The 26,321-nt window shown below is 39.5% G+C and overlaps 1 protein-coding gene across 1 annotated transcript in view; it reads right to left on the reverse strand.

Annotated features, from left to right (window-relative positions):
• HCN1 (hyperpolarization activated cyclic nucleotide gated potassium channel 1) overlaps positions 1–26,321 on the reverse strand; it is a 296,663-nt gene that overhangs the window by 66,407 nt on the left and 203,935 nt on the right. Inside the window, exon 4 of the mRNA XM_024571964.4 lies at positions 23,850–24,068. Coding sequence (XP_024427732.3) covers positions 23,850–24,068 — 219 coding nt within the window. The remainder of the gene's footprint in view (positions 1–23,849; positions 24,069–26,321) is intronic.

Raw genomic sequence — 26,321 nt, forward strand, 5'->3', positions numbered from 1 at the left:
AGCTTTACTGTTGTATGCACGGAAAAAGACACGCAGGTCTTTCTAAAGCCATTATTACAATAGCTTCATTAACGTAGTGCTTCACGTACTCACTACCACAGGCCTGCTTTTGTCCACTCCTGCACATATTCGCTGAGAAGTCCTAAAAGTATGTCTGCAGATCAGACTTCGTTCAATCCGGTTCCTTTTGTCCAATTGCCTGATTGCTATCTCTAGTTGGAAGTGAAATGAGGAGCTCACATTTAACAAATCCGAAGCTGAAATCCTCCCCCGAAACCTCATATTACCATTCAATATCTCATCACTATATATCCCATAATGATGACTTTCTATCCGTAGCTGAGGCTAAAAACATTGCAATTGGTTTTGCCACATTTCTTTCTCTCATACACTACTTCTGTCAATAAATTTTAGTCTATACACTATTTTTATTTATAGCTTGATTGAAGTCTAATTCACATAGAGTACCATTCTCGCTTTAAGTGTACATTTCCATAAGCGATCACTGTCATGCCCAAGTTTTAGAACATTTCCATCACTCCCCAAAGTTCTCTGGTTCTCCTAGGTGGTTGTCTTGTCCACCCCCTCACCAGTCCCAAGAAACTACTAATCTACTTTCTGTAACTTGGTTGCCTTTCCTAGACTTGTAAATAAATGGCATATACAATGTGTAATCTTTTACATCTGGCATCTTCTCCCTTAGTATGATGTTTCCAAGATACATCCATGTGGTTGCATATATCGGTATGTTTTTGTAATGTTTAAATCGCTGAGTGATATTTCTGGGTCTTTTATAACATACCCCCTGTGCATCTGCACTCCTGCAAACTCTGACCAAGTCATCGCCTCTTACATGGAAGACTTTAAAAGCCTCCTGACTGTCCTCTCGGCTCCCCCTTCTGACTGCTCATAATTTATTCTCAGCCCAGGGGCTCGTGTTATCCTCTGAAAATGTAGGTCTGACCATGTCCTGTCTTTGTGTAGAACCTTCCAAGTACCCCAGGCTTAGAGGGAAAGCCGTACTCCCCCAATGCTCCTCAGGGCCACATGTGAACATGCCTCTGCTGCTCTCCTATCACCTACTATCCTGCTTGTTCCCCGGGCTCCAGCCTGATCGGTATCTTTGCCTGGAAGTCAGGAGGATATCAAGGATATCAGGAAATACAAGAGTCTCGGAGAAGACAAGGAATACCTATATCGAATCTTCCTGCATCATGGTGCGAAATTTAAAGCCTTGTAACATTAAAATAAAATAAATTGTAGAATATACTGTAAACGTTGACATTTTTAATAAATTTTCATACTGAGACAAGAGGCTTTAGTCTATACCCCAGAACATTCCAGTGCACGTGTTTCAACTTCTCTGCATTTTAGTGGCAGGAGGTACAGAAGTGTGAAAATCACTGACTGACTTGATCATTCGGGATCGTGTGCATAACGGATTTTAATTTCAGCTTTAGCTAAGGCTGACGTGGGAGAGCCTCTAAGAATGAATGATTTCACTTCTGTACTTTGTAAAATCAAGTTTTCTTTTTTTTTTTAGATTTTTATTTATTTATTTATTTTTAGAGATAGGGGAAGGGAGAGAGAAAGAGAGGGAGAGAAACATCAATGTGTGGTTGCCTCTCACATGTTCCCCACCGAGGACCTGGCTCGCAACCCAGGCATGTGCCCCGACTGGGAATCGAACCTGAGACCCTTTGCTTAGCAGCCCATGCTCAATCCACTGAGCTACACCAGCCAGGGCTAAAATCAAGTTTTCATGTTTGTAACAGCAATGAAATGGCAGCAACAAACCATACTGTGCCATAGGACTCTGGTCCGGTTAGAATTTTCCTTTCATTGGGTAGAATTCAAACAGACTCACAGCTAATTTTTACTTGAGAAAAAGGAAAATATCAGAATTATATATTTTAACAATATAGCACTGACTCTAGTTTACTGCTAATGGAGTCGACATTAAAGACTGCTTTTGTTCTTCAAACATATGAAACTTCATGTGGAACAATCAACCAGTCACACATTTAAATAATAACAAATATATTTCTTTAATATTATCAAATTAGAAAAAATCGGAGTAACACCCCTGAAAATGAAAATAAACTTGGAAAAAAAACAAACTTGGGATCATCAAACAACTATAAAGTAAAGCTTTTAACTAAAAAACTTAACACATCTGACTCCCAATTTTCCTACCTTAAAAATAACATTCCAGCACTTTAACTTTCTCTACACTAAAGCAGATATTTTCAGAGCTTCAGAAACCACTGAGCACATTTCCAGCATAGTATTATAGTTTGGATAAGAAAAATTATTGATAGATAAATTGTTTCACATTTTCTTGCACTTTGGCATCAAGTGTCTGAAGAAGGAAGTGATAACTGGAAGGTTATAAATAAATAAAAATATAAATCAAATGTTTAAATAGTAGTACCCATATATATGTTTGTTGGTATTTGAAGGTTTTTATAATTATAATTTTTTTAAACTGGAATCCCTTGATCTTCTATTTCTCCACCTAATAAAATGGTAAAACAGAAATTACAGAAACTTAATTTGAGAATTAAATGTTCATATGGCATAGAGTGGTGCTAAATAAATACTAGTTTCCTAACTTGTCCGACCTAACTAGTACCAATTTCTTGCCCTTGCGCAAAGAATGACACTCGTGAGATATGGGAGGAAGTTCAAATACGAAAGGGTACAAAATTAAAGTATTTCTATACATATGTCAACATTTCCAATAAAAAAGAACATAAAGACATTTCTTTGTCTCCCCAGAGATCTCAAACTCAGGGATCTCTGCACTCCAGAATTTGAGATCACTCTCAAACCCTGTGCTGCATGGCTGGGCACCCCGTGCGTGCTCTGAAATGTGCTCTGCCTGGAGAATCCTGAACATATGTTTCAATCGTTGTGATCATTCACGGTGACCGTTGTACATAACACTTCCTCTACTATTCGCAGCACAGGAGTCACTGCCTGGATTTTCCCGCATCTCTGTACCGCTTTTACCTGGGGCTTCTTCCGAACTTCGTGTCTCCTTTCAGTGGCTCCGAGATGCGCAAGGTTGTTGTCTCTTCACTAAAGTGTCTTTGTCTATTGCTGCTGGTTATTTATCTAGCTCCTTTCCTTGTGACCTGATCTATTTTTAAAAATATATTTTTTTATTTATTTGTAGAAGGGGAGGGAAGGAGAAAGAAAGGGAGAGAAACAACAGTGTAAGGTTGCCTCTCACACACCCCTCACTGGGGACCTGGCCCGAAACCCAGGCATGTGCCCAAACTGGAGATTGAACCAGCAACCCTTTGGTTCGCAGGCCTGTGCTCAATCCACTGAGCTACACCAGCTGGGCTGATCTATTTTTGTTATTTATTTATTTATTTAATTTTTATTTATTTATTTTTATTGTTACAATTGTCTGCATTTTCTCCCCATCCCTCCACCCCACCCCAGCCAGTCCCACCTCCCTCCCCCACCTCTACCCTCCCCCTTGATTTTGTCCTTGTGTCCTTTATAGTAGCTCCTATAGACCCCTCTCCCCACTATCCCCTCCCCCTTCCCTCTGGCTATTGTTACAATGTTCTTAATTTCAATGTCTCTGGTTATATTTTGTTTGTTTTTTTCTTTTGTTGATTATGTTCCAGTTAAAGGTGAGATCATACGGTATTTGTCCCTCACCACCTCGCTTATTTCACTTAGCATAATGCTCTCCAGTTCCATCCATGCCATTGCAAAGGGTATAAGCTCCTTCTTTCTCTCTGCTGCGTAGAAGTGATCTATTTTTTAACTGTGACTTTCCAAATATTTAGGGGTCTGTTTGCACACAATGAATTACCTGCAATGTACTCTTTACAGCCTTTTGTCAGATTGCCTGTTTAAACTAACCTAGAACAAAATTAATGGCTTTTGGTAAAACCAGTCGAAGACATGTTAAATGTTTAAGAAGGGAATAAATGCAACCACTGCTTATACCTGTATGTTGACACCTATTCCCTAAGATGCAGGGAGGTTTTAGCTTAATTATTTCCTGTTTTGTGACTGACCTACTTGAAATGGTTGGATCAGGCAGTGTGTTTAGGTGTTACTATAAATGGGTAATGCCATAACAAACTAGGATGTATTGTAGCTATAAACTAAAGACTAGTGGAAGAAAACTCCCCAAGAGGGCTCTTCTAAAGATGGTATTTAATGTTAAAAATAATCGTTAGCATATGCCCTGCAAGTCATTGACACAGAATGAAAGGAGTTCCATAATTCTAAGAAAGATTTCTTTAGCCTATATCCCCACGCAGTACTACACATTAATGAATTGTTTATAAGGATGACCCCAAAGACATTCAAATTGCCTTTTATATTGTCCAAGGGAGATTAACATATGCTTAGTACAGAAGGAGACAGTCAGAGCCACAAGGCACCACGGAAAACTGTATCCAATCCTCTCATTTCACAGATGAGGGCAAGAGCCCAGAACCGCAGGCTCACTTACATACCGTTCACGCCTAGCTGGGAGAGGTCAGGAATAAAACCAGGTCTCTGTGTTCTCGACGTAGTGCCTCTTCGTGATGCCACAGCCACCTCACCACTCAGCGTGTTTTACTATTGTTTGGTACTTTGAAAAAGATTAATTCTTGGGTTAATTTTACAACTCTTGCTATGGTTTGAATGTCTGTGTTCCCCTAAAATTCCTATGATGAGACCTAGCCCCCAAGGTGATAGATAGTATCAGGAGGTGGGGCCTTTGCTCAGGAGGGACAGAGTCCTCATCAATAAATGGATTAATACCCTTATAAAAGTGCCCAAAGGAGGGGCCCTTGCCCCTTTGTCCACATGAGATTACACCTAAGAAAACGCCATCTGTGAACCAGAACCCTGAGAAGACACCATGTCCCCTTGTGCCTCGGTCTGGGATGTCCTAGCTTCCAGGCCTGTGACAAGCTCATTTCTGTCCTTTGTAAGCCACCCTGCTACATTACAAACAGACCAAGCCAACCCCGTCAACTCTACCATGTAATAAACCAGAACACCAATTTCATTGACAACAACACGCAAAGAGACATTTAGAAAATGTGCCTAAAGGGAGAACTGTTTCATTTTGAAGCAACAACATGTGTTTCCTCCTGAGTTTGAAGATGAGGCTGCAGCCAGGCAGCTTCGGTACCTGTTCTCCAGCCTCCATTGGGCCCCAGAGTCCCCCTCTCTCCACATGGAGCTCTAACAGTAACTGATGTCTGTCTGTCCATCTGTCCGTCTGTCCATCCATCCATCTTTAATTTTTTTTACAACATTAGATCACTGGCATTTGTTCTTTTTTCTCTCATGTGCACTTTTCTCTGATATTCTCCTCTTAATCTGCAACATTATTTAGGAAAATATTCACTGAGTATGGTCTCTGAGCTGTGTATCTGAGAGGTATATTTTTTTCTGAAAGTAGAACATTATAATGATTTTAGTTTTTGTGTTTTTGAAACCATATAAAATATTTATATTTTACTATTTGAAATTTTTTCCAAATATAAGTTAAATTTATCGAAGCAATTTAAAAGTTATTAGCTAATAGATTTTGGGTTAATACCTTCAAGTATTTTTAAGAAGAAAATCTTCACTATAACAGTAAAATGTATGTCTCTTTCATTCATATCATTTTGTTACAATGTAAGTACAAAATAATTCATACACGTAAAATAAAAGAAAAATGATTTAACAGTATGAATAATATTAGGTAAAAATTAGTTTCAGTTTTTAAGACAGTCTCATTTGAAAAGAGATAAATCAAACTTGACTAAAGTTAAAATAGAAAAGAGACTCTAAATTCATAACCTCAATAGCCACAGACAAGTTACGTAGCAATCTGTTTAGTTTTTATTCATTTCATTTAGGTAATATGCTAGCACTAACTATGCATCAATGCCATACTTACTTGGCATTCTAGGGATTATATAAAATATAAAATCACCCTTTCTGGCCTCAAAATTTTTTTGAATATAGTCAAAAATATTGTGAAGGCATGAAATGGCTGAGAGGAAAGAAGGGCTCACTCCAGTTAAGTTTGAAACACTAATATTTTATGTGCAACATGAATTATCTGAAGTCAGGTAAAATTTAGAGATGTTTTTAAACCATGGTCCTCATATTTCCATTGAACTCATTCTCTAATGTAATAAATGATAATATTGCCAACAAGTAACTGTTAAAAATAGAGAAAAATAAAATTTTGTTCCATGTTTGTTTGTTTCAAACAACAGATGAGACAAGAGTCGAAGATGGATTAATCAAAAGAGCCTTACATTTTCATTTGGAAAGAAAAGGAAATGGCTTGGGTGAAGGCTGAAATGATGCTGTAACAAAAATAAATGAACTTTTATCCTCGTATTTAACCCCAAATAATAAGGTATTTCTTGACTGCCATGAGTGTCTTATGAAAGATCCTGTATTTATATTGGCCTTATCAATGGGAAAATGTAAATAAGAAATCACGATTACCATCTGGTCTATGAGGAAAGCTTACACTAACACCAATTTCCATGGAGGGCACACCCAGTGGCCGGGGCGGCACCTGCGGGCACCATGGAACACAATGTGAGGTTCCATTTTTTATTGATGTTTCTCTAATTTATCCCGCTACTACTCAATAGCAGCAGTATAACTGCATCTCAAATGTAATAGTAAGAACAAGTAGGAAGGAGGGAAGTGACTACTTAATGGGTCGAGAGCTTCTGTTTGGGCTAATAAAGAAGTATGAAATTCGAGAGTGGTGACAGTTGTACACTGCAATTAAAAACAAGTGAGGTAGGTTTACAAGGAATCCTGTAACTCAGGAGTCAAACAACAAACAAACAAACAAATGTCAAAGTATGAAAAAAAAGATTCACACATCATATGGGCTAAAGACCTAGATAAACATTTCTCCAAAGAAAAAATACAAATGGACAATATATATGAGAACATGTTCAATGTTACTAATCATTAGGGAAATTCAAATTAAAACCTGAATGAGATACCACCTCACAACTGTTAGAATGGCTATATCAAAAGAGAAAAGGAAAAGAAGAAGAAAAAAAAAGAAGAGAAAAAAATAGAAAAAAGAAAACAAGTGTTGGCGAGGATGTAGATAAATTGGAACCCTGTACTCTGTTGGTAGAAATGCAAAATGGTGCAACTACTATGGAAAACAGTATGGGAATTCCCCCCCAAATTTAAAATAGAAGTATTACATACCCCCAGATCTGGGTATTTATCCAAAGGAATTGAAATCAAGATCTTAAAGAGACATTAGCACTCCTATATTATTGCAGCACTTTTCACAATAGCCAGTATGTGGCAATAACCTAAATCTCCATCAACCGATGAACACATAAAAAATGTTGGATATTTATATGATAGAATACTATCCATCCTTAAAAAGGAAGGAAGTTTTACAATATGCAAGAATATGGATACACCTTTAGGGCATGATTTTAAGTAAAAGAAGCCAGGCACAAAAGAAAGATACTGCACGATTCCAGATACGTGAGGTATCTTAAACGGTCAAGTTCAGAGAATCAGAGGAGAGAATGGTAAGTGCCAGGGGCTGAAGGGAGGAGGAAAAGAGGAGCTACCCGTGGACTCGTTTCAGTCAGCAAGATGAGTAAGCTCTAGAGGTGGGCTGCACAACACGGCATCTCCAGGCAACGATAATGCATTGTATGCTCAAAACCTGAAGAAAGGAGACCTCATGGTGTGTTTTTATGACAATAAAACAATTAAAGATATGGAAATATTTTTATATGAAGTGAACATGCAAGAATTTGAAGAACTTGAAGTTTGTGAATTCCTGGTTTTCTGTACACAGAGGTGAGCAAAAGTAGGCTTGCAGTTGTAAGCCCAGAAAACACAGAGTTCATTCTTATATTATTATTTATTAATTTGGGTTTTTCTGTATGAACAACTGTAAGCATACTTTGGCCCCACCCTGTATATTATGGATAGTTAGTGCGTGCTAGGACATTCTTAAAGAACTTAAGTTACATTGGCAGGATTGCTCTCGGGACATTAATGTTCTAAATTGCTGCTTTATGGGGTTTTTAGTATGTTTAAAATATGTGTACAAAATGTAGTTGAAATGATCATTTTTAATTCATTGATTTGAAAGAGAGACATCAGTTTTGTTTTTCCACTTATTTATGCATTCATGAGTTGATTCTTGTATGTGCCCTGACCACCTGCATCCTTGGGGTACCTGGCCAGGGCTGAAGTGATACATTTTATGTCATGTATATTTTACTACCAAAAAAATAGGAAAAACTAAAGGACCTAAGATTTCATGACCCTGGACACCTGGGAACACACCCAGGAGTTCCTTGTCCGTTATGTGTTCTTGTTAGACCTGTACCTCCTTGTAGATACTCTAGGTGCAGTAATATTATATGTTGATGTCAGAGGACCATAAGGAGTTATTTTTTGTCACTTACATCACAGGAAACTTCCTAGGACTAAGAGATTAAGACATCCTTCCATTTGTTCGAAATGAGGTTAATTCCCTTACTTTCTGTAAAACTGAAAATTACAAAATGTTATTTCTTTTTCCAAAGAAAACAGCACAGCAAAGATGAGTGTGCCGTGCGCACAGTAATTATTAGCAGCTATCTTCAGCTCCCCTGAAGCAGACAGCGTTGTCCATTATAAGAGCTGTTCGATCACAAAGCTCTTTTCAGAGGAACAAAGCTTGATTTCTTATATAACTTCTTAAAATTAATTTACATAAGAGTCTTAATAAGTATAAAATTAGCAAGTGCAGAAATGAAGAACATTCTGTTAATAAACTATATTTCTATAAAACCTTATGACTTTGAAGATAATTTAATATTTTTCTGAACAATCTCAGAGAAATTCTCTGACCTCACAGAATTCAATCTATGATATGAGAATTTCAGATAAGTTTTTACAGAAAACAGTAGATTCTAGGGTGCCCCTCCAACACTGTGCGAACATCATAGCCAACATTATCACTCAAATATTCTGGTAATTTTTTGTACAGATTACTGTGATATAATACATTTTGTGTATTTAATGCAGCCACATTTTCTTTTAAATTACTGCAACTTTTTGTACTAAATACCCTGAAAAAACAGGCAATTATAATTTTAAAACATGAGCACATAATTTCAAAATCTATAATTAGGTTTAAAATCCAGGAGGAACTAATTAAACTATTAACTTTTATCCATTTAAAATACTGAGGTATTCTTGAGATCCATCCGTGTTGTCAAAAATGACAGCATTTCATCTTTTCTGATGGCTGAGCAGTATTCTGTTCCATATATGTATGGAATTTTCTTTATTGAATCATCTCTCAAAGGACACTTTGGTTGTTTCCATGTCTTGGCCACGGTAAATAGTGTTGTAATAAACATAAGGGTGCATGTATCTTCATGATAAGTGTTTTCAAATTTGGGGGTTGATACCCAGAAGAGAAATTGTTGGGTTACATGGTAACTCTATTCTTAATTTTCTGAGGGGCCTCCATACTGTTTTCCATAGTGGCCGTACCAGTCTGCATTCCCACCAGCTGCGAATGAGGGTTCTTTTTCTCCACAGACTCTCCAACACTTGTTACTTCCTGTCATGACGGACCTTGAGAATATCGTGCTAAGCAAAAGAAGTCCAACAAGAAAGTAAAGAATCCTATGATTTCACTAATATATGGGATATAAAACTGAGAGCAACAGATGAACAAACAAGACAAAGAAAAACTCACAGACACAGACGGCATGGTGGTTACCAGAGGGAAGTAGGAAAGGGCAAAGGGGGTCAAATACATGGAGACAGAAGGAGATTTGACTTTGGGTGCTAAACACACAATGCAATATAGAGACAATGTATTATAACAATGTACACTTGCAACCTGTATCATTTTATTAATCGATGTCACCCCCAAAAATTTAATTAAAAAAATTTAAAACAATAATAGGGTATATCCAGATAATGTCAAAAACACTTAATTTCTGCAACGTTTTAATATTAAAATACAAAAGAGAAAAAATATCAACCAAAGTAATATTTCCATATACTTCTACTCCAGGAAAAAAATTGAATGTATACAATATTTGGGAAATATGTACAAAGCTGCTAGTAAAACCCATGAAATTGACTTATTTATTTACATTCTGAAACAGTGCAATGCTCTGTGTCCTGAAATTCTCTAACTCATTTATAGCTCAGTTTCTCCAACTACGAGTAAATAAGAAAAAATAACTCCTTCAAAAGTCCGTTGGGGATTCTGGCGACCCATGCACACAGCTACACTGCGCACGCCCGTTCCCATTAGCTCCCTTCGCAGGCCTAGTTTTCGTGAAGACGTTTGCCGTAGCACATACGTTTGCTTTCGGATGAATGCAAGGTTTGTGTATGAACCTGACTGACAAATGTAACAGAATATTAAGAACTCCCACAGACATCTGAATGATGTCTGTATCAAATAGAGCCAAAGAATAGCTTGGGAACAATACAAAATCTGTGGGATCTATTTTATTCTGTCAGGAAAAATCACAAAAATTGATTTTCTAAAGTGAATATTCAGTGTTTACAAAGCCAACAGTGCCTAAACTGCACTGGCAAAATGGTTTTTTCAGTGCAAAGTTATTCATATTTGGAAACAATGCCCATTTACAATCTAGCTCATTAAGCACAGGCGCTCAACCAATAAACAATGCAATTAATCTGTTCATCTGTTTGACCAGAGCATTGCTGCCTTCTTCAAAAATAGTGTTTCTACAAATGCTAAAGTCTTAGAATAGTAATTTTAGCTAATGGGATCTTCTTAGGATGTTACGGTCTAGTTTTGGAGGTTGGAAGACAAACGCAAAGGCTGATCTGGCAAGTACTTTTGAACATTTTATCCTCTTTAATTACCCAGGCATCTCTCTGAACCACACGGAGTGGAAAAATAAGAACGGTGTTCGGTATCTGCCATGCTGCTACTGAGATCGATGAAGGTGAAACATAATTTCATCTCTCTGGATCTCAGGCCTCCTATCTTCAAAATGTGAATGGAGTGTAAATTCATAATAAGGAAACCTAAACAGAAAAATCTTCCTTCTTTTCAGTACTGGAAACATCAACAAAATTTAGACATCAGCTTTTAAGCTAAGAGAGTATTTATGTTAATGTTATCTATATAACATTAATTCTCTGAATGCTAATATGGCATTTAAAATGCAGATACATTGTTGCAGATCTCTTCCATACTGCTGAGATCCGTGGACGCTCATTCTCAAAGTATTTGTAATGATTCTTTAGAATCATGTAGATTCAGATTCTGATTATTCAAATCTAAAACACATGAAAAATGGGGTGGTATTTTACAATATTTTAATAAAATATGGAGCATTCTTTACGCTAGATTTTTCAGATTGCTAATAGAAGGGATTATTACTGTGATCACCTAAAGAATACTTTATTAATTTTTTTTGAAGTTTGGACTATAGTCATCTGAATCATTTATGAAAAGAGGAAAGAATTGATTTTTAAATTTAATTTCTTAAATTTTGTGATTTCTCCAACATACAACTTCCTGTAGCTTGCATGACTAGGAGGTTATAATGTTACTGCCAAGAAGCTGGACGGAAAGCATGAGTCATCCAATCAGGGAACAGTGTTCCAAAAAAGAGAACTTCCAGATAATTAATTACCAGAGGGAAAGGGGGGTGGGGAGAAGTAGGAGAGGGTAAAGGGGGATAAATGGTGATGGAAAGAGACTTGAGGTCGTGTATACACAATACAATATACAGATGATGTATTATAGAATTGTACACCTGAAACCTACATAACATTATTAACCAATGTCATCCCAATAAAATTAATAAAAAATAAAAATCATAAATAAATAAAAGAACGACATCCCTAATGATACAACTAAAAAATAAGAATATAACTATGTTTCAAATTAACCATTTCTCACACCGATTGTAAATATTCCTGACATTTTAAGTAACGTTTACACTTTTATAGTTGTCTTTCAGTGCTTTATAGGGTTTCTGTGCATGTTTTGAAGTACCAAAGTATTTGGATGCAAAGTGTAGAGGAATTAAATGACAAATGTAATTTAAAAAATTTTTTTAAATGTAAGTTTGGGCAAAGTGGAAACAAAACTCCACAGCTACCCCCTCCTAGTCGAGCACCCCCGGCTGTCCCGGCCTGCGCACTGCACCGCAGGGGCTGAGCCGGGCCCTGTCTTCTGGGCGCTGAGACTGTGTGACTCTGGGACTCCTCACCTCTTCCCACAGCACGTGGTTCCCAAAGTTCTCATCTCTGCAGGACCAGCTCAGCTTTACAACCTGCCTGCCAGGTGTAACCAAAACAAGGAACTCTCCTTGTAGTAAACCACATTTGGTTGATCAAAATTTGGTGGAGCCCAGATGTGGGATGGGAGCCCTCCAACCACAGCCTGGTCTAAAGCAGCTGAAAGGGACCTGGCGGATGAGCCTCAGTCCTGTGCTGCCTCGTGGCCCGTGGCAGGCTTCCGGGGTGCTGGATGTGGTTTTTATCATTTTCCTGGGCCTGCTCTTGTTTGTGGATACTTGTGTCTCGTTCCCGTCTATGCCTGTGCTTCTAACATACTGCTTCTCCACTAAATTCAGGGGGAAGCCTAACTCAGGAAGACGTTATTACTAGTAATCTGAACATCAGTTGATATTCCTGTCAATAACTACAAAAATAATTCAGCGCTCTCACGGTCAGCCCACTCCTGGGAAAGGAAAGAAAAAAATCACACTAAAGTCATGTCTGTATTTTGTTTTTATTGGGGAAAATGTTAAAATAATCTATTTGCCTTATTCAATAAGCATCTTGGGTCTTCTCTAAATAGCAGTTAATAACACTATAGTACTTAAGTTAAAGATCATTTTTTCATTAAATATGTTAATGCTAAGTGTTTTAATAGTGGCTTTTCCTTAATTGCTTAAATAACTTCCACATTTTTAGTTCATTAACTTTAATAACGTGGTGAAGTAGGAGGACAGCAAGAAATCTTTTAAAATGAATATACTAATCCAACATAATTTCACTTGGCAAAGCTTAAGCGGTGAAGTAGAATATAATCATCTATCTTATATTATCCCCTGAATACATGTTTATATCCTTTAAGTAAACTATTGGTATAGTCAGAATAAAAAGTTGAAAATATTTTGCATCAAAGAAAGACAAACACTTATGACTTCACTTATATCTGGAATCTAATAACAATGTAAATGAACAAACCGAACAGAAACAGACTCATAGACACAGAGGACAAACTGACGGCTGCCAGAGGGGACAGGGATGGGGAATTGGGTGAAGAAGGTGAAGGGACTGAGACGTGCAGACTGGAACTTTGTGAAGCATAGGATCGTCTAAGCACCGTGCTGTACACCCGCAACTGATACCAAATCCTATTGAATGTCAACTGCAGTTGAAAAATTAAATAAAATTCAAAAATGGTTTATACTGGCTTCAGTTGTGTAGCGAAAGTTTCTAAATTGTATTTCAAGTTCACACTATCAACATACGCAGTGAAAAATTCAGGAGTTAGCTCACTGCATACATTCTCCAGAGGGGAGGGGAATCTGACTTCACTGCTATTTGCTTAAAGACACTTCATTCCCCAGGGTAGATAAGACACAGTGCGTAAGAAACACGCTCAGCACTGCACTCCAAGTTTTCTGACAGACAGCTTAACGGGAGAGATGCATTATCCCTCCATTTTATTCTCCCATCACCCCTAGTTCTATCTTCTCGTTTTCTAACAGCTATCTTTTTGTCCAGTCAGGCTTTCATTCAAAGCCCCAGCAGCTCTCCATTGCTTATGCGACCAAATTCAAACGGCTTTGGCTCCTGTGTCCACTCCTTTTTCAAGTGCTCCATGACCCATCCAAAGTGTATCAGTTTCTTAGAAAACCCAAGTATTTTTCTGCCTCTTCCATTTTGCTTTAGCATCTCTGGCAGAGGCCGCTGGTTTTCCACCAAAACCTGTTCCCTGCCTCTTCCATTTGTATGCAGTTACCTGGTCTTTGAGCTGCCCAGTTAGACTAAATTTACCAGCCTCCTTGAGTAGCAATATGGATTAAGTTCTCAATGAAATGTGAGTAGGGGGACATGTGTATCTCCCCGTGGCCTCTCCCTCTTGTCATGAACTAGAAGACAGTTCTTCAAACAGGCACCGCTTCAAACAGGCACACAGGAACAACACTTTTCGACAGTGGCTCTCAACAGGTGGTCTCCAGACCAGGAGCAGCAGCAGCACCTGAGACCTTGGAAGAGCAAACCCTCAGCCCACCCCCAGAATTCGTGAATCAGGAACTCTGCATCTGTCTGAGCAAGCTCTCCAGGTGACTGATGCCTACTAAAACTGGGGAAGCCCGGGCCTAGGGGATAGTGGAGGGAAGACACTGGAAGCACCTGTTCTGGAAAGACCCTCAGGAGCAGTGCCACACCAGTGACCTGGCCTCCATCGCAGGAAGTTAATTTGTGCAATCACACGGTTCTTTAAGCAACCGAATTGTTGAATCTCTTTCTTCAAGAGCTCAGCATTTGCCCTAAGTAGTAGTTACTTAGTCTGGGATGGCCTGTTTAATATTTCCACCCTCTTTCATAGATCCACTTGCTAAAGCTGAAATCCTACCTGGATCTTTGCAAGCGAGCACCAGCCCATTTCCCTAATGCCAAAGAACACCAGGCTGTTGTTGCTTTCCTTTAGCTGTTGGACACATCGCTGAACACTCAAAAAAATGCAAGTCAAATCATACCACTCTTCCACTTCAGATTCTCACTAGGGTGTCACAGCATCTAGGCTAAAATACAGATGCTCAACTTGGCCTGTGAGGCTGCCCCTAATAGGACACGTGTCCACCTCTCCAGCCTCATCCAGAGTCATTGAGTGTTTCTCTCTGCTCTAGTCACTCTTGGCTTCCCTTCTTGGATCTTGGCCAGTGTTCTCACCCCTCCTCCGGGAGGTTCTTCCCAAGTTGCTCACTTCACTGTCTTACTTCTACTCACTGTTCACGTCTCTCCTTAAATATCAGTTTTTCTTCTCCCCGGCCCCAGTGAATCCCATCACAAAATCAAAGCCTTAAAAACTCTTACCAAGCCTTTCCTTTCCCCTTCATGACACTTGACCATGTTTGTAATAGTTCATTGCTTCCTGTGAATGCTGTTATTGGGTGTCATGCCCCGCCCTTCACCCCTCCCCCCACCGGAATGCAAAGAGCTGCATTAGGGAAGAAGGTAGCGTTTCTGCTCACTCACACTGCGTGCAGAGCATCTAGTACCAGGCCGGGCACAGTCAATACACATTAAATGCATAACACATGGATTATTTGAGTCTCAGATCACATGACTGACATCTTATCTCCTAAGACGATTTGGATCCCTCTTCCTTATAGAAGAATGTCATTTCCAGTGGTTTCATTAATCAAGAATGTCCCCATCTCCTTAAAAGGCTGAAGTTCCTGTTCCTATTTGCGTTAATGATCCCATCAGTAAGCGTTTATGAAGCGATCTATCTGATCTTGGAACCTTACAATCTAAGTTAGGAACACATCGTATCTCACACACTGCTGTGATTTATTTTCTGAAAAGAAGCTTCAATTACTACATAACTTTGTTACGTTTTTGCAAGGGGGGGGGGAGTTATCCTTTTCCTAATTACAGTCTCATCATTTCAGCGTTCCCACCTATCCTTAGGTGGACCATAACCCAATCTCATCTCACACTCTCCCCAGCAGGGTATATTTTTGCTTCCTTCAAACAGGGCATTCAATGTCCCCCATGCATATCTGCCTCTGGGCTGTGCGTTTGCACATTTTTTTCCATCTGCCAGGAATCTTCTCAGAATTAGGACTCTTTTCTGGGCCATTTCTCACATGGTGACTACCCCGCCTGCTGGTTTCTTCCATGTTCTGCAAGGCCCATAGCAACTGGATCCCCGTGGTCTGACTAAGCAAAGGCAAGTGATCTTCAGTGATTCTGGTGGGCTCTTCTCGGGTAGTAGATCCCTCATGACCAGCTTCTGCCCTCTGAATATGCTTAACAGTGTGTCCATGTCTTATGATACAGGAGGCGTAAAGGTGAATCAGCAAACACGGTTGAAAGAGAACTTCAGGGAGGACGTTCAAATGAAAACTCAAACATTTCTAAAAAATCAGAGCTATATATTCATCAATAAATAAGATAGTAGAAAATACAACTCTAGTCTAGAGCCACTAAAGAGGCTGCCAGATGTGCAATAAACAAAACAGGTCATGTGTCAAGTACTAAATGGAGGATTGGTGAGGACAAATCTTTAGCACTTTGCACACCTGAAACCACGAACACCTACAGTAAAGATGTGAGAAATGACAGCACATAACATAGAGTATTTTTACAGAAAGCATTGCTGAGTAAAAGGGGATACTGTATCTCCCATTGGCATATATTAAAATATAAAGGCAGAAAATCAGTGGTATAAAATATTTACAATTAGCAAGATTCTGTTTTTCTCCTTAGTTAAATTAACAACCTCAGACTCCTTCTCTTTCCTGTGCCTCTCAGTGCTTATTTAAAGTAAAACATTACTTCCCATCTGAGAATGCCAAACGTCATCTTTCTGCCAGGAGCCCGATTTGAGAGCAGGGCAAGTTACCACATGATGAGAACCCAGGGGCTACCTACTGCACGGCAGTTTTCCTGGGAGAAAACCCCAGACACTCCTTGTCCTGGGGTCTCCTGGCCTGAGGACGTCTGGTGGTACTAGCCAGCCCTCTGACACACCGGAGTGTGATACATTCAGCTCCCAGGAAGAAGTGGGATATGGGGTAGAGTTGGACATCTTTCCAGCTCACTGAGGAATGTCTGGGTGTGTGTTCAAGGCCCCCTCATTTGTAAAGGAAGGAAGAAAGCTTTTACGAATAAGAAAGAAAAGCAAGTAAAACATTTTGCTGAATAAACAGGGATTTAAAGCTATGTCTTCCCTGCTAAGAGTGTTGTAATGGAAATGAGGGGATCAAACTATTTTTCATTTAAGCACTGGATGGATATGATCTTCCAAGGTTAAGATCAATATAACATCAAAGTCTCCTTGCTCTCTGAAGATCAATACTATGATAGTCTACAAAATCAATAAACCAAATTAGCAGTTCACCTGTCTAAATTTCCTGGTATAATGACAGTTTGCAAAACAGGAGGTAACTGTTTTTCTTTATTATTTTAAACTGAATAGTGAGTTATTCATAAACCATTGTGGCCAAGACTCCAGATGTCTCTCTTTGCTCTGCATTACTCTGGTCACAGAGTTGTTGTCGTAGTTTTTAAACAAAAGACTCAATGACATGACAGCAGCGACTAACTCTTCCATCCATCCTGCTGAACACTGCGCTCCATCAATCTGCAAGCAGAACATACTGCTGATCAACCCAGCAACTAGGAGATCACTTCAACCCTAATCAAAGACACTTACAAGGAAATCGAGGTCAGGGCTCCAGAGAGGAAAACATATTGAAAATTCAGTTTCTAAAAAGTGACCTGTGTCGAAGCTTAATACACACATACACACGCATGCCACCAATTTCTACAAAACCTGAGGCAACGTGTTTACAATAAGCTTATCTGCAAATAAATGAACAACATAATACATTTTTTAAAAGATGCTTTCATGTATACTCAAGTGGCAGCATTCAGAAAAGTTCAAATGATGAGCTCTTGTTTTTATCTATTAGAATAAAGGCTGGACATCTGTAAACATTCTTCCTCCTCATTATCCCATCGAGTACTGTTGCGTCCTCAGCACCATGGTACTGAGGTTACTCTGCATGGGGCTGAAATACACATTAGCATAGACAGAGATCTCCCCATCGTGGAGCTTTACTCCCCCTGGACAGAAAGAATAGACACAATAAACAGATTACTACAGTCTGGAATGACCAGGGAAGATGTCACAGCCTTCCAAAGTTAAGGGTAAAACTATAACCACACGGAGAATTCATGTCTTCGGTGTGACCTTTCCTCCTTCCTTTCCTTTGGATTGAAATGGGCCTCCCCCAGCTCCCTGACTCACTGCCTCCTCCCCTCACAAGACCAATCCCTTCATCATGAAGGCCTCAGGACAAGGAGGCTCTGTTTGGCATCAAATTATCTTTGGGACAAAGCCTTGGGTCTGTTGATCATAGAGACATAGTTTCAGTCAACCTAGAGATGACATCTAGGCCCTGGGTGTGTCTCAGTTCCAGGCTCAGAAAAGCAGGGAAACCAGAAGAAGCAAGGCCACAGCTGACGTCAGGACCAGATACAACGATCGGTTACCCCTCCCCCAACACCGATCCATCAGGAGGGACCCTGACCCTCACCCTGACCATGACCTTAATTCTCTCAGTCACCATGATTGATGACTTCTCCTGTATCACCCATCCCCTGGAAGCCATCCGGGAGCCAGGTCTTTGAGCACTAGCTCACCTGTGTCTGGGGGGGATGGGTCACTTCCTCAACTAATAAACCCTTGCTTCTTTCCTTTAAATTCCTGTACGTGTCTTAATTGGGCCTTGATGTATGCAGGCAAATGGACCCCTAAATTTAGTCCAGTGGCAGAACCTATGTAAACGGTGAAAGGGGTAAAAGTACATAAGGGGGCAGGTTGAAGGGCGTGCAGGGTCAGAGCATCTGATTAGCTGAGAGAACAATAATTGTCTGGCTGGAAATGAGAGAGTTTAAATGTCAACCTGACACTCCTCTTCCTCCACCCGGATTCTTCCTGAAGGGCACATACCAGGAAAACACGTATCGGAAGCACAATCACTTTATTTTCGATGACCTGAAATGCGCTTTATTGTAAATAGGATTTGAGTGGATTGAGAAGGGGAGCAGGGCTGGTGCCAGCCTTTTGTCTCTGGTAAGACCACTAGCTTAGTTGAATTTAGAAGATTAGACTGATTCAAAGAGGAAAAGCAATTTCTCTGGAATAAGAAATGCATGTGATAGCCCTGACCATACTCACTCATTTCCAAGGAAAGGTTAAGGATGTATGGATTACTAATTTAAACCAGGAGAAAACATTTGCCTGAAGTGACTAGATTTAGGATATTACATTTTTGGTATGATTACATAAAGTTGCATAATTCAATATGGTTTCACACAAGATTACATATAACTCACTTGTATGGTGGGGAGACTACTTACATTAAATGGTACCTTCTGCTTCCAAAGGGCCTTTAATAGGCATCATATAAGCTTTCTCAGAGATGGACAAAATTTTATCATTTTGTACTTCAGGGTAAATTTAGCACTTTAGTTTTTATCATTGTTAAATTGAGACTGATTTAAAGATTTTATATAACATAATCAGCAGTTGCAGCCCAGAATAGCAGGGGCAGCTCTTGTGTGTTCTTACCATTACAAAGCACGGGCTTCTAAGGGACACATTCCTGTACCTGCCTTGGATGTGCACACTCAGCTTCCTGGGTACAGGAGGCTATTCAGAGTATAAAGGTGTTTCAATTTGATAGGTTCCCTCATCTAATCAAAGTAATTCTTTGGTCATATTCAAAGTTCACATTAAAACTCTTCCATGTACCTCAAGTCTACCAAGGTGAGTTGCAAATCTCTTACTCTAAATTCCTAATGTCTTGTGTTAGAATCCTTGCTTATTACAGAGGGAAAATTACACACCTAAAAGATGCTATTTCTGTAATTATATGACAGGAAAGAGAGTGACGGGTCTCGAAATAATAGTAGGCTTCCCAGAGGTGTCCAGGTGTGAGAACTAAGATAATTAAGATGCAGTAGTGTGAAGACATCCACCGATCAAGAGCAGTTTCATTTCATGAGGAGAACCACTACCCAAGCTGTTATACACGCACACACACACACACACAGTAAGTCATACAGACACGTATGTGTGTATATCTGACTTGTTGGCATTATCTGCACAAAGTCAAGATAAGGAAGTGTGTAAAGGCTGCAAGACTGGCACGTTTTCTTCCTTGTGTTCGCTGAGGCGCTAAGCTGAGGGTCTGTATAAGGGGTTTGCTCATATGTGGGTTCACTGCTGTAAATGGTGATCTGAGAATCAAGACTCTGGGAGATTTTAGTCTCATCCAAGCTCCACAGAGGTCAGAGGTCAGAGTGAGAATTTTGTGACAGGGCCTGAGAGCAGATTTCTTAGCAGAAACTGATTGCTCTTGCTGAGAGTCCCTTTCCCAAGGCTTTTGGGGTTGGGGTGTGAGAGGGTTACCTTCAAACACTTGACCTGTGAGGGGAGCTTCAAGAAAACCACTTGGGGGTCTACAAAATACTTTCACATTGTTGGGACACATGAGTCTGGGGTCTGAGTGTCATGTGAGACCACACAAATGGCCTGTGGACACTGAGGTGTGACTCCTGCCAAGAACTGGAGGACAGTGGGACACTACCTCTCATTGCTTTGGTGCGGAAGCAGCTGAGGACCGACGGGGGTGCTGAGGGAGGAAGGCCGGAGAGCCTCGTGGACCAGCTGTGAGACAGACAGCAGCCCGCACTGGAGCCAAACACTATGATGAGTGCTGGAGAAACAGTAGAACGCTGCACCTAGGAGCGAATTCTGGAGCCGGAACTCACCATCAGGTGGGCTGAATACCAGCACACTCTGAATGGCTACTACAAAATGCATTAGTTAGAACTTGCTTCTTTCACATAAAACATATGTTGCAAATGGGTATATCGAAGTGAAAACAATGCAATATTAATTTCTTAGGCCTCCATGGCGGATGGTTCCAATGCACCTAAAGACAAATATTAACTACATGATAAGAGATTGCTCAAAAACGTAAAGTTAGAATTCTGATATGACCCAGAAATCCCACTCCCAGTATGCTTGTCCTCCATTAAGCACACCTAAGATCAAGAAGTGAACAGGTAAAAGAGGTCAAATACATGGTGATAGAAGATTTGACTGTGGGGGTGGGCATGGAATGCAATATTCAGATCATGTATCATAAAACCATACACTTGAAACCTGTATAACCTTATTAACCAATGTCACCTCAATAAATTTAATAAAAAACCAAAACTTGAAGACTTAGATTATGGTAAACATTGCAACAGCTTTCTTTATAAACACCCATGACTACATCAGTGAATAAATTGGGTTTCCAAGTTAAGCTTGATTTGTATAGTAGATCTAAAAACACAGAAATGGTGAGTTCACTTAATAAACAATACGATGTTAATAAATATAATCCTGGAAATTGGAGACTGGTTTCTTTTTAAGAAAATATGTAGTAGCAATGGTGTGGGCAAAAAGGAGGTCCGAAAAGAGCATTTTTAAGAAAAGAAATATCAACTACGAGGGAAAAAGAAACAGTTTAATAGAAACATGCAGGGTTGTAGTCATCTTAAATACCCATAAATTTAGCCCAAATTCTTTGAGATACAAATCAGCATTGTATTAATTCTCTTCTTCCTCACTATGGGCTTTTTTCTCCACAGTTGAATTGGAGGCTTTATTTTAAAATGAACCTCGAAGCAATTCTGATGGTTCATCATTTCATTACTTCAGTAATAAAATACAGCTACATGCAAAAAACCCCCAAACCACCAACTTACACCATACACAAAAATAAACTCAAGATGGATAAAAGACAAATATAAGTCGTGACACCATACAAGTCCCAGAGGAGAACATAGGCAGGAAAATTTCAGATATTCCACGCAGCAATATTTTCACCAATATGTCCCCTAGAGCAAGGGACATAAAGGAAAGAATAAACAAATGGTACTACATCAAATTCAAAAGCTTCTGCATGGTTAAAGAAAACATCAGCAAAATAAAAAGGGAACCAAACGTATGGGAAAATATATTTGCCAATGATACCTCAGACAAGGGTTTGATCTACAAAATATATAAAGAACTCACAGGACTCCACACCAGGAAGACAAACAATCCAATTAAAAAATGGGCAAAGTACTTGAACAGACACTTCTCCAAGGAGGACATACAGAGGGCCTGTAGACATATGAGAGGATGCTCAGCATCACTAGTCATCAGAGAGATGCAAATTAAAACCACAATGAGAAACTACTTTACACCAGTCAGAGTGGCCATCATTAATAAATTAACAAACAAGTGCTGGCAAGGCTGTGGAGAAAATGGAACCCTAATCTACTGTCAGCGGGAATGCAGACTGGTGCAGCCACTGTGGAAAACAGTATGGAATTTCCTCAAAAAAATGAAAACGGAACTGCCTTTTGACACGGCAATTCCACTGGTGGGATTATACCCTAAGAGCCCTGAAACACTGATTCAAAAGAACATATGCACCCCAATGTTCATACCAGCATTATTTACAATAGTCAAGTGCTATAAGTAGCCTAAGTGCCCATCAGGAAATGAGTGGATCAAAAAACTATGGTACATTTACACAATGGAATATTGCACAGCAGAAAGAAAGAAGGAGCTCCTACCCTTCAAGACAGCATGGATGGAACTGGAGAGCATTATGCTAAGTGAAATCAGCCAGGCAGTGAAAGACAAATACCATAAGATCTCATGTATAAGCGGAATCTAATCAGCAAAACAAACAAGTGAGCAAAAATAGAACCAGAGACTTGGAAATAAAGAACAAACTGACGGTGACTGGAGGGGAAGGGGGGAGGGGGATAATGGGGGAAAGAAAAGGGAAGGGTCCGATCAAGGAACATGTATAAAAGACCCAAGGACAAAGACAACGGCGAGGGCAGGGGGAGGCGATTGAATGTGGGTGGGAGGGGTGTGGATAGGGCAGGGGAGAGCAATAGGGAAAAATGGGAACAACTATAATTGAACAACAATATAAATAAATAAGTAAGTAAGTAAGTAAGTAAATAAATAAATAAATTTTAAAAATATACCCACTTGCTCCTGTAATAGTGGCAGCCATGTAATTACCTTCAAGGGAAATAAAGTATCTAGGTTCCCTTCCTCCTATTGTGTAATTACAGTGCTCGACACCTCTGTAAAAGAAACCGAGACGCTCTCTGGCTGCTCCGTAAGCAAGGACAAGTGTAAGCGGCGATCACTCAGCAGGAGGAATGTCCTGGAGCTCCTTGAACTCTTCCTTTCAAAGTGCTCTTTGGCAAGGTGCACACTGCCCACCCTGTCAGGTTCAACACAGCCCCCTATAGTAAATGATTTCATTCTTCTTTCCCTGTCGGAAAGTCACTGACGTTTGGTCAGGAATATGAGTACTGTGTGACGGTCTGAGGCCTAGCCTCCGCCAAAGTCATTCGGCATATGAAAAAAATACATGAACACATCATTGATATATCTGCTTTTACTCTCTCTTTTGAGAAGTCCCCAGCAGCAATCATTTCAATGAAAAGATGGTGTGTGAGACTGCACGCTGGCAGCTGTTAATACGCAATTTGAAGACGGGAGGCTGTCGTGACGTATGTAGACGCGAGGGCACCTTAGGTTCTGCTAAGCACACAGATTAGAATATAAATGATGATCACGACAGGCAGAGGCACAGGCAATGGGTGGCTGTCCCCATTTAGTCAGCTGACATTTCCACATGTGCTCCAGGAGGCTTGATCTAATTCTAACTAAGGAAATACGATAGCACATGAATCATGTAAATCAGCTTTATGCATTTTGAAACATACAACCATTTTTTCCTGTGAATGCAAATTCAGAGTTTTTAAAACAATTATTACTCACAAAAGAAATTGGAAACAAATAAAAGCTATGAGACCAGCTTGAAGATACCTCAAAATATCAAAACAGATTGTGTTTTTCTGCTTTAACATTTGCTCTCATTACGTTTTTGATGGAGGAGACAGGTTAGTTAGCTTGAACACTATTAGTTCCATATACAAAATAGCTGGTTGAAGATCTTAGAGACCAAAGCGCTTACCTTCTCTTGGTACTGCCGCCGGGAGGAATCCAGAGACTGGATGAGAGCCGTGGCGTGGCCCACGAACATGGCGTAGCAGGTGGCCCCAACGATCATGCTCAGCATGGTGATCCAGAGGTCGGACATGCTCACCGGGGCCTGCGCTCCGTACCCGATGCACAGCATGTGGCTCATGGCTTTGAAGAGTGCGTAGGAGTACTGCTTTCCCCAGGAGTCGTTCTGGAGCGGAAGAGAAGAAGAAAGGAGCCTGAGCCAATCGGACAGCAGCATTTACACGGGCACCTCTGCTGACGGATGCTCTCAGGCCTTGATGCTTTCCAACGCGCGCCCAGCGCTATGGCATAGAAATAGTCTGCTGTTAAGACATGCCTTCCGACTCCGTCTCAGGTTTGTGGTTTCTAAAACTACAATTACTTGTGCAACAATGGTGTGAGAGTCGCATAAAAATGCCCAGGATGAATGCTGTTAGGCTCATTCCAAGTTCCTAGGAAATCTGCTCGTTCTCTAGAAACGTACTTGTTAGCTGAGTTGGGTGTGACCCGAAGAGACTAAGTATAGGAATTTTGATCAAAACTATGAGGTTTCGATTTTTTAAATCCAAATTGACATGTTATAGTAGTAGTCGTTAATACTATATTTCTTAAATGGAAAAGTAAACATATTTTGAAGTACTGGTCTGATAAGTGGAAAGACTTCCTTGATACCCTGTCTCAGAGTAAGGTACATTCAAGTTCAAATGTCAAGGTTGATGGTGAAGAAATCTTGTTGGCTTTTGAAAGAAAGACTTAAAAACATAAAATAAAATAAGCAAAATATTATCTTGGCAAACCCTGTGGGGTAAAGAAAAAGCTGACTTCTGAGATTAGTTATTAGATGCAATTTCTGACGTTATTTCAAAACTTTATTCCAAGCTCAGTTCTACAAAAATAAGCATCAAACTCCCTAGCCCAGGACTTACATAATTTATGAGGCCACCTGCAAATGGAAAGTTTGGGCCTTTCTGTTCAGAACTCAGGAAAAAATCACATTGCTAAAGATAATAATATATAAATATTTTCCTTTAAAATATATTATTACTTATAAAACTTAATGGGGTAATAGTGACAGATGAGTAATAACAAAAATGTATTTCAGAAACTAATATTTTGGTATAATTGTATGTAATACAATAAATAATAATACAGTATTTTTTTGACATCTTGATTGATCATATGCTATTTATGGCTTCATTTTCTGCAAATTAATTTCTTAGGTCATCAAAATGTATACAATTAGTGATTTCATTCTTAATGATAGAGTCAAAAGTAACATTAGTTGCTTTTGGCTAACAAGGTCACAAATAATTCTCGATATATTTTAATTTCAAGAAAGATCTTTCTGTTCATGCAACTGTTACTGGAGCTATTCAGAGCATTTTGTAGGCTGTGACAATGTTGGGATAAATCTCTGATAAATTATTTTAATATATAAGTTTTAATACATTTGGAGTTTCTTCACACAGAACAATTTTCTATAAAAATGTAACTTCATATAAGTAATTTACAAGTATGTGTAAATGTGATTTTTTAAATTAATTTTTTTTATTTTGAGATAATTATAGAGTAAAATGCAAATTGTAAAAAACAATAAGAGACACATCCTTCACCAAGTTTCTCCTAATGGCCACCTCTCAAAAAACTGTAATACAATGTCACAATGTCATAATTCACACTCAGGAAATTGACATGCACACAATCCAGTAATCCCATTCATACTTCAGTAATTTACATGTACTCATTTGTGTGTGTATTTAGTTTCATGCAGTTTTATCGCCTGGGTAGGTCCGTGTACTTGTCAACACAGTCAAGATACAGAACAACTGAATCCCAACAGAGACCCCTCACACGGCCTTCATGTTGAATTTAAGTGTATGCAATGGCATTTTCACATTTCCTCCGACATTTCCCGCAACTTGCTGAGGTCATACAGGAAGCCAAACGTAGTTCCCTGATTGTATGGAATCCAGAATTCCTGCTTACATAGTCTATTCCTTTACTTTCAATTACAACAACTTAATTTTTTTAATTGTCTTTCTTATTAATAATTAGCTCATTTACAGCTTCACATGAAAATGGTGTTATGTCCCATCAATGTGCTGATCTTTGAATTTAATCTGTATTTCTAGGCTGGTGGATATTTGCTTCACAATCTTGGAGCAGGTTTCAAAACTGGGCACTGTAAACTATGAAGAATTGTAGTAAGTCCCTGATCTGCTTTATGGCAATGCCCGTGTGTATTCTCTCCTTGGTAACGATTTATTGACAATGTTTACTGCCTGACCTCCACAGGCACTGCCTTGGAACTTGGGCAGAAGATTTAATATTTGGGTAGATACTGCAGGGATGGGCTCCTGAAACTGACAGCCAGCTGGCCGCTCACCTGGGGTCCTACCCCGGGACCTCCTGGGGGAGCCACTCCTGCCTCCAGGGCGGC

The sequence above is a fragment of the Desmodus rotundus genome, chromosome 1 (genome assembly GCF_022682495.2).
Source record: "Desmodus rotundus isolate HL8 chromosome 1, HLdesRot8A.1, whole genome shotgun sequence".
Classification (NCBI taxonomy): Eukaryota; Metazoa; Chordata; class Mammalia; order Chiroptera; family Phyllostomidae; genus Desmodus; species Desmodus rotundus.